At 41.5% G+C, this 9,155-nt stretch overlaps 1 protein-coding gene across 1 annotated transcript; it reads right to left on the bottom strand.

Moving 5' to 3' along the window:
* Nucleotides 1–1,145: 1,145 nt before the first annotated feature.
* LOC123115591 (protein ACCELERATED CELL DEATH 6) lies at nt 1,146–6,473 on the bottom strand. Its single transcript, XM_044536717.1, has 3 exons — nt 5,729–6,473; nt 2,237–2,778; nt 1,146–2,103 (listed from the first exon to the last, which is right to left on the bottom strand). Exons 1-3 carry the CDS (start codon nt 6,435–6,437, stop codon nt 1,435–1,437), a joined length of 1,920 nt encoding a protein of 639 aa, XP_044392652.1. The 5' UTR covers nt 6,438–6,473; the 3' UTR covers nt 1,146–1,434.
* Nucleotides 6,474–9,155: the final 2,682 nt, after the last annotated feature.

Genomic DNA, 9,155 nt, shown 5'->3' with positions numbered 1-9,155 from the left:
AGGAGTACCAGAAAAGGCCCCAAGATGGGATCTCGCAAGAACGGAAGCTTGGGCCGGTGGAAAAGTATTTTTGGCGCCCCCTCTGACGTAGGGGGAGTATTTGGGTATTTATAGGGCTGAGATTAGGGTTAGAAGAGCCACAAGGGGCCCACTTGGTGTTTGAGGTCGTCTTGGTCCAGTTGAAACATTGGGAGGAAGGAGCGGACCGTGAAGCTTTATGACATGTTCGTGTGTTGTGTTATGGTCTCCGCCCACCCGTATGCACGGTGGCGTCCATGCTAGGAGCTCGGTGTGTGGCTCGGGAAGAAACAGAAGGGGGGAAAGAAAGTGGCCGGGGTCAACGCTACTAGTTTTAAACACGGCTGTGCGGGCATGCTTGCCGGCGAGGACTTGGACTCAAGGGGAAGCAGAGGGTCGTGCAGTCGTGGCGACGTTGGCACGATGGTAGTGGTCGTGGCCGACGCAAGCGGCCGGCTTGGCGGTTTGAGCGGAGGTCGTCCGGGAGGAGGAGATGGGTGGTGGGAAAAAGGAGGAGGGAGGAGGGCGATACGGGTTGCAGGGCTCGTCGGTGGGATCCGACTCACGTGGCGTGAAGGCTCGCGTGCAAGTGTCTCCCACGGGCCTAGGTGAGGGGCTCGAGCTGTTGTGGGCTATAAAAAAATTGGTCCTTGGTATGTGCCACACGTCAGGTGCGAGCACATATCAACTCCAAATGTTTTCAATGAGAAGTTTATTTACGCAAGGTGCACAACTTTAGTTAGCAAGCATGGCAACTTTCTTGCTTTAGTTTATTTTTGACAAAAAATTACCGTGTGTAACTGGAATTTTCCATTCTTGCGTGACTGGAACTGCCATCGAAAACCTCAAGGCCGAAGTGCCACGCACATCACGTCTGGCACTTTTTGGAATATTTTTTGCCTTTTTTAGTGTTGGCTAGGACGGTGACCGGTCAAAACCAGTCAAATACTAACCCAGGGTTTTTTCTTGTCCGGCATTGAAAGTCAACGGTTGTAAATCAGATGGTTTCGTAGTTCAGGGTTATGGTTTAGAGTTTGGTGGTAGTTTGAGGTTGTAATATGGACTTCTCCCCTTGAAATATGCTTTAGACTAGAACAAAACAACCAGAATTCTCCTCAAACATACAGTTATGGAAACTTATTTCAAATTTCAATATGAAACTCACATGTATGAAACATGGTTGAAAGTACAATTTTAAACAACTAGGGAAATGAGCCTTACATTAAATTCTTGCTCAAAATTGTGAACATATGAAATATGGAACACACATTGATGAAAGTTGAAACCTCTGGAATTGAAAGCCCTTCCGATGGTGGGCTAGGAGTGTCCTTTGTTGCGAGTGACACATTACAAGAAGATTACCACGGATTGACTCTGACATTTATAGTTTCCCCTGGATAGAGATGGAAGGCATCCCTATCCCAAAACTGTAGGTTGTTTTACTGGTAGTCGAGAGAAGTTGAAATTGCGAAGCCATGCCTTGAAACCTAGCCTTTTGAGTAGCATTACTTCCCCAATAGCTACCATGAAGATAAACCAGACAACATCGAGAAAAAGGAAAGGAGATACGATAGCACATGAAATATAAGCTATTTTGGGGGCAGCCGGCTCTAGTACCACGTAGAGTCCAAACACAAATGCGGCAGCCAAGGACTTGGCCGAGCAGTAGACAAAGACGATGGAGATGATGAAGGAGGTCATGCGCGTGCGTATGTCGACTGCGGTCACCCCAGCGTACATGACGTTCATGGTAGCTAGAGCTGAGGAAACGAGCGCCAGTGTGTTGGCGATGATGAACGCGTGAAAGACTGGTTTTCCGGCAAGCATAGCTATTCCAGCTGTTCCACGCTTACCCTTCAAGTCGTCTGTTCGGAAGCCGCCTGGCAAGGTGAAAGCTGCTGCGAAAGCTACCGTAACAATTAGCACTGACCCAATGCCAATAATCTGCGTGGAATCTGAGATCTTCTTTTCTTCCACTTTAATTTCTATTGGCGGGATATGTTCTTTGAGGAACCAATCACAGCGGTATGCAGCAGTTTTAGCTCCTGCACCTTTAAGTAGTAGGTATATCCTATTTCGTGGGTTCTGCAAGAAAAATAGAGGTTAATGTGTTCCTCATGATCGAGTTGAAAATTCCACCAACCTACTCATATCTAGACCAGAATACTACCGATTCAAAAATATGGCAGAACAAGAATAAGATTGATGAACTACGTACCAGCATGAAATTAAGGCCTTGTGGCATCTTCGTCCATGCAATATCTAGCGGTGTTTGGCCTATGTTGTTCACTAAATCCAGCTGAACTTGCGGGTTCTGAATTAGAAGATAGAAAATCCACTGGTTCCCGACTATGGCAGCAAGATGGAGTGGACTGTTCCCATGATTGTCTTGCACGTTCATAATTGGTGCAAATGGTATGTGATGGTACCAACTTCCGACCACAAGAGGGTGCTCCTTCGCAATACCAACATGTAGGAAGGTCTGGCCATTACCATCACGCAGTCCTGCGCATGTGGGCACCGTGTCCAGCAACACGGGAAGTGTAGACCATGAACTTCGCGTTGCTGCCACATGTATAGGGAACGACCCACTATTGTCGCTTTGAAATGCTGCAGATTCGTCACAGTGCAGTAGTAGTTTGATCACCTCCTTGCTTTGACTCCCCCATGATATGGCAATATGAAGAGGCGTACTTCCAGTCAATTGGTCCGCTTGTTTGGTGAGGGCCTTGTTCCAGTCCAGTAACTTCTTTGTAATCTCTGAAATTTCGGTTGTTCATTTAATTTGTCAGAGAGCTATGAGCCTATGATACAATTTCTTCAAGATGCATCTAGGTAAGGTTTCACACCATTAACTTACTCAAATTTAATTGCAACTGAACCTAGCTAGACACTACTTTTTGGTTCATCAAATCAAAATGAAAGAGTTAATCCCTTAACAGGGAAATGAAATGAAAGAATATAAAGCATGCTAAGGCCTTGATGTATGAAACCAAAATCCATTGATCTGTTAGAACTAGAAAATAAACAACACACAATATTCTCATGTTTAAAGTTTTGATCTTTGACACAAAAGCATGGCATACTCTGGCTTACTCGACCGAGTTAATGAACATCATGAGGGGAAGAAGAAATTAAATGAATGCTAAGGATAAAAGAGAAAAACTTATTTAACGAGGTTAACAGTATTAATATTTTAATTAGAAAACTAGTCCAAGAGAAAGAAAAAGAAACATTATAGGGAATGGTTGATGGTGCACTAGTACAACTGTACAAATCAAACTTCTAAGTAGCTGAAACTCCGCTATAGCATTTGGAGGAGAATCACCCTAAAGTTGTGCATGTTTTGCGCTAAATGGACTTTGTCACTAGTATTGGGCTATAGCGTTATTTAGCAATAAATTTGGGCCTCAATTTTGCATCACGCTAAAGCTATGCCAAGCTTTGCTTCGTTATGTATGTATGCTTTGCTGCTATGCCTTTATTATATTATGGCCGGATGCTTTGCTACTATGCATGCATGGCTGGATGCCAAGTATATGTGTGTATGCATGTCAATTGTCAAGCATGTCTATGGATGAGATATTGATGCATCACTGCATACTTAGTTCTTCATTTTTTTTCATGATACAATGAAAATGCTGAATGGGGCTTAGTTTCACTATAGCTTCTCATAATTTCTGGTAGAGCCGCCGCTCAATGACAAAACCCGCCATATGTAACTTTGCTACATATCCAATATTCTAGTGCCGTGGATTTGGTTTTCAACAAAATTATAGCATCCGACAACAGTAATCGCCACCCTTGGTAGTTTTAGAGAAAATAGATTGTGGGAAAACAACTGGCTATGGTTGTAGTCTATTTAAAACCGAAAGAAAAACCTTAAATTAGTTGGGAATTCTAACTATCCCGGAGTATAATTTTATTCTAGTTAGTGTTTTCACAGTAACCAACTATAAACTACCGAAATAACTCTCGCATTTTTGTTCTATTAACTTTCCGGTTTTTCTCTCTTGAACTTCGAGTATTCTTTTTCATTTTATTTTAGTTATAGAACTTCTATTTTATTTTCATATGAGCTCGTCCTTTAATAGAGAATTAATTAGTAGAGTGGCTTTCAATTTTCTTTAGACAATAAATTGATTACTCACTTTAATTTGAACTTCTTGGTTTTTGTTTTAAAAATATGGAAATCCGCAAAAAGACCATGTACAAAATATTCTAATACAAAAAGGAACTCTTATTCTTGTGTATGAACTTTTTTTTATTTTAGTGTATGAACAGAAAATTCTACACGGTGAACTTTCTTTGAGGGTTTTTATCTTGTATTTTGTTTTATTTTTTTACTTTTAACGTTCTGGATTTTTCACACTCTTTTCTGGTACGGAACTTTTATTTTATTTTTTGTTGTTTCATGAACTCTTTCGAACCACAGCCTTCATTGAAATTTGATGGGAAGTGCAACCCCCCCCCCCCCCCCCCCCGAACTAAGTACTCATTAACAGTTGTTGAACTTCGGAATACTTTCATGCGTACGAAATGATTATGTATTTATGTTATTTTTCTACAATGAAGTACTGAATTCACCGAATTTACAGTTGTTCATTTCAAGTTGAACTACTTTTTATTTTCACAGGAGCTCACTAGACCGCGGAATTAGTAAAACAGACTTCTGTAATTTTTCTAGTGGCACTTTTATTTATTTTATTTTTATTAAGTTCTAGTGAAATCAGAGTCAAAAGACATAAGCCAATAGCTGATCTTGTATAAGTTTGAGTACTGTATGCCAAGAGTGGTATCGACTAATTAGTTGTCTTTTGAAAATTTCGTGGTTAGAACTTTGCCACCGAGAATTAACCTGCTCGACGTTCATGAAATCTTTTGAAATTCAAGTATGTTAAACTTATGTGTTGTGTGAGAGGATAAGGAATAGTGTATGTTATTACTCAGTGACAACAATAGATTAGTCCAGCATCTACTTCTAGATAGCCGGTTGCCCCACTTCTGACTAAAGTTCAAATCCACGTGGGATTATACACTTTAGTTTGGGAAATATAGAATTATTGAAATGATTGTGTTTTTAACTAGACAAAAGTTGCAAAAAAATATTGCAGCTAATATTTCTACCAGCTGGATCCTCACATGATTTATCTACAATGTGTGTAGGGCATGAGTGTTCACAGACTATGGGTGCAGCCGATGTGAGATGGTACCACGTGCTATATTCAGCTCATTTTCATGACAGTCTAGTTATAGGATTACAGATGCGATCATATTACATTTTTGTTGCTTTAGCTTTTTGACCTTTTGTACCGAGCTGATGTTAGATGTCTGGACTTCAAAGTTTGTAAATAAGTGTATAAAGTTTTCCCTCTTTTCGAAAGACAAGTACAACCAAAATATGGTAATTAGTGTGGCAAAGCAAACCCAAGGAAATTGTTGTAACTTAACATCCAAAAAAATACAGTCTTGCTAAAGCACATCTAGATGTGCCCTATGTATTGCACATATAAACCTCATATCATTGATTTTACACGAAGGTTCATGCGGGTATTTCTTTCTTTTTTTTTCTTATATTTGATTGAGTCACTTAGATATGCAATAAGTAGGACACATCTATATTCGCCCTAGGCATACTATGCATCTTAAAGTATGGGGAGATGGACAGAAATGCTCCATCAAATTAAAATCATAAAATAACAACACGCACCTTTGCCCCTAAGCACGGCGACATGCAAGACGTTTTGTCCATATGGTCCAGAGTAGGACAGCTTCTCGTTCTCCGAATGCAAAAAGACTGCAATATCATCATGTCCTAGTGAGACGGCCAGGTACAAGGGCGATGTAGCGTCGCAATGCGGAATGCAAGCCAATTCTGGATCCACCTCCATTAACTTTTTAACCATTTCCTTCATAGTTTTCTTGTTGGCCAAGCGGAGGGCCTCATGAAGGGCCGTCTCGCCTTTCTTGTTCTGCTTTCTCAGCACATCCGTCACCCTTGCATGCCCGCCGTCGGCTCTTGCCAGATGGATGAGACGAGAGAGCATCTCCACCCCGCCAGCTCTTGCAGCGCAATGAAAGGGCGTATCACCCTTGCTATTGCCTGCGTCCAGGAGGTGCTTGGCCTTCTCGTGAATCACGCTTGCGCACTCCAAGAAGTTCTCTTCATCGCCGCTCGCCGCAACGACATGGAGGATCGAGTCCATCTCCAGGGTGTCCACCCTTTCAACGTCGATGTCGACCCTCTCAATGTCGATCATGACTACAGGCTCCAACACAACCGGTGTGATAGTTGTATTGTCACTGCCCAGAATATCACGTAGTTGGTGCAGAAGGCCCATCCGAGCTGCCCTCAGCAGCTCAGGTTGGTAGTGCTGCACCTCCAGTTTTGCCTCCTTGTGCGACTCCGAAGGTTGCATTTTGTTCCCCAAACTATATGTGTGCGCGTATACTCGCTTAAGTGGTAGCACACTCACGCGATGCATGTGCGCGTATATATAGTTAGTGGCACCTCAAAGAGCTAGCCTGGAAAGAGATATTCGCCTCCTAATAGGTATGCGTGCACCTGTTGGTTACGAATTTATCCTTTGTAATATTGTTGCCGCTTTACATCTTTCGTTTGATTCTGGTCCCTTTTCTCTTGGCCATACCCCGGTCTCTGCATTATGCGCTCGCACACAACCATAATTATTAAAGTATCTATACCTAAACCAATATAAAAGGATTAGAGGAGATACAAAAATTTTCATCCATTCAACCACATGTGTCCAATAGTCTATACGTCACTCCGATATTTAGCGTTAAACATGTTTAGTACCTTCCATAAATTAATGTCATGCCTAATGTGAATGACAGGATTAACCAAGTAATTATATCCTATCTAATATTAACATGCAATTTATATCATGCCTAATTTTTATGTGCAATATAATTAATACCTTACTTAATAGTACTATTAACTTGCATTGCACGTACACTATTACTAGCCAAGTAAAACATTCAAGTTACATAAAAAGCCGAACAAGCCAAGGCACACCCTGTCTCATTAATTACACATATCCGAAGCAATATAATTTTGTTTAAACTAGGGTCGTTCTACGTTATTTTATGAGGATACATTACAAATTATATATATAGTACTAAACAAAGTAGACAGTTTGCAGCGCCCTCCACCGCCGCTCACAATATATATGGATACTATTTCATCAATGAATTGTTCCGGTTCGCTATAAAATGTAGGCACACAACTAATTGATATACCATGATATTTGGTGTCTGTTTTTCTAACATAGTACAGACGCAAATGCTCATATATACACGCATACACTCACCCCTATGAAGGACCCTACCCCTATGAGCACCTCCGACAGACTGACCCGGCATATTATCTTGAGATTTTATGAAAATCCTGAAATAAATCCAGGATAAAGGCGAGCACCAGGACTTGAACCCTGATGGGCTGACCTTCCATAAATTAATGTCATGCCTAATGTGAATGACAGGATTAACCAAGTAATTATATCCTATCTAATATTAACATGCAATTTATATCATGCCTAATTTTTATGTGCAATATAATTAATACCTTACTTAATAGTACTATTAACTTGCATTGCACGTACACTATTACTAGCCAAGTAAAACATCCAAGTTATTACATAAAAAGCCGAACAAGCCAAGGCACACCCTGTCTCATTAATTACACATATCCGAAGCAATATAATTTTGTTTAAACTAGAGTCGTTCTGCGTTATTTTATGAGGATACATTACAAATTATATATATAGTACTAAACAAAGTAGACAGTTTGCAGCGCCCTCCACCGCCGCTCACAATATATATGGATACTATTTCATCAATGAATTGTTCCGGTTCGCTATAAAATGTAGGCACACAACTAATTGATATACCATGATATTTGGTGTCTGTTTTCTTAACATAGTACAGACGCAAATGCTCATATATACACGCATACACTCACCCCTATGAAGGACCCTACCCCTATGAGCACCTCCGACAGACTGACCCGGCATACTATCTTGAGATTTTATGAAAATCCTGAAATAAATCTAGGATAAAGGCGAGCACCAGGACTTGAACCCTGATGGGCTGGGGATACCACTGTCTTCCTAATCATCTAACCACAGATTGGTTCACGTGTTTGTTGAAACACATGATAACTACTAGTGTGGGAAATTCTAGCTCTTACTAGTAAAAATCTAGCATGAAGCCATGAGTGAACTACATTATCTGCATGAAAGTTTTCTTTTTTGTTGAGAGACCAAGAAGAGTTTTGTCTCTATTTTAAGAAAAAAAAGGATTGATGGGTGATCGTTCTTTCTCACTTTCCCCTCTTACAAGACGACTAGGGAAAGTCGTTCTCCCCTCGATCCCTGCCAGCGAGCGTGTGACTACACGGGCTAACGCTTCCGGCGGCTGGTGGTAGGGAAGGAAGTCTGGGTGCCTTGACTCCGGCTAATATATAGGTTAGAGTTTTAGTCCTCGCAGGGGTGGTGCTCTGGCGGATGTGGCGCTTCATTTGCGAGTCAGTTTTCTAGGCTCCTATCCTCTGTAAGTTTGTCCGTCAGGAAGGATTAGAATGAGCCGCGACGTAGATTCCTACTAACTCTTCGGAGTGGCGAGGTTAGGGTTTGTCGCCATGCCTATGGGCGGCGAGATTTGTTACTTGGTTCTTCAAATCAATGATGGATGCGGCTCCAGGACGCTGGTCCTCCGGGTCGCGTACATGAAGAATTTCCCACTGTCATCAGCAAGGTTAGACGGGCTCGAGCATGGGAGCAACGACATCAACATGCTGATGTCACACTTATGTCTTGTTCTGTTAACGACAATGATTGTTCGCTGGTCGGAAGGGCTCGATGTAATTTTTATTACTTTTAGAGTGCTTTGCACTTCTGATGAACATTTACAATATATCCAAGTCCTTTTTGCTAAAAAAAGAGAATTGGTCAGCTAGTGTGGAAATTAAGAAGAAATGGACTATTAGTTAATACGAAAAATGGCCGAAAACCGATACAAAGCAACACAAACACGCACCAGCTTCAAGGCTGCGCACCACCCGAGCCGACTCTGCCACTCATCGGCTAGAGACGACACCCTACAACACAACTACAGAT

This window comes from Triticum aestivum, chromosome 5B, assembly GCF_018294505.1.
Source record: "Triticum aestivum cultivar Chinese Spring chromosome 5B, IWGSC CS RefSeq v2.1, whole genome shotgun sequence".
NCBI lineage: Eukaryota > Viridiplantae > Streptophyta > Magnoliopsida > Poales > Poaceae > Triticum > Triticum aestivum.
The sequence above is the reverse complement of the archived record's forward strand: the minus strand, read 5'-3'. Positions and strand labels throughout refer to the sequence as shown.

Coding starts and splice junctions, on each gene's coding strand:
- LOC123115591 (XM_044536717.1), bottom strand. CDS start 6,437: ATGCAACCTTCGGAGTCGCACAAGGAGGCAAAACTGGAGGTGCAGCAC. Junction 2,779..5,728: donor CGCCGTGCTTAGGGGCAAAG/GTGCGTGTTGTT, acceptor CCGAAATTTCAG/AGATTACAAAGAAGTTACTG. Junction 2,104..2,236: donor AAGGCCTTAATTTCATGCTG/GTACGTAGTTCA, acceptor TTTTTCTTGCAG/AACCCACGAAATAGGATATA.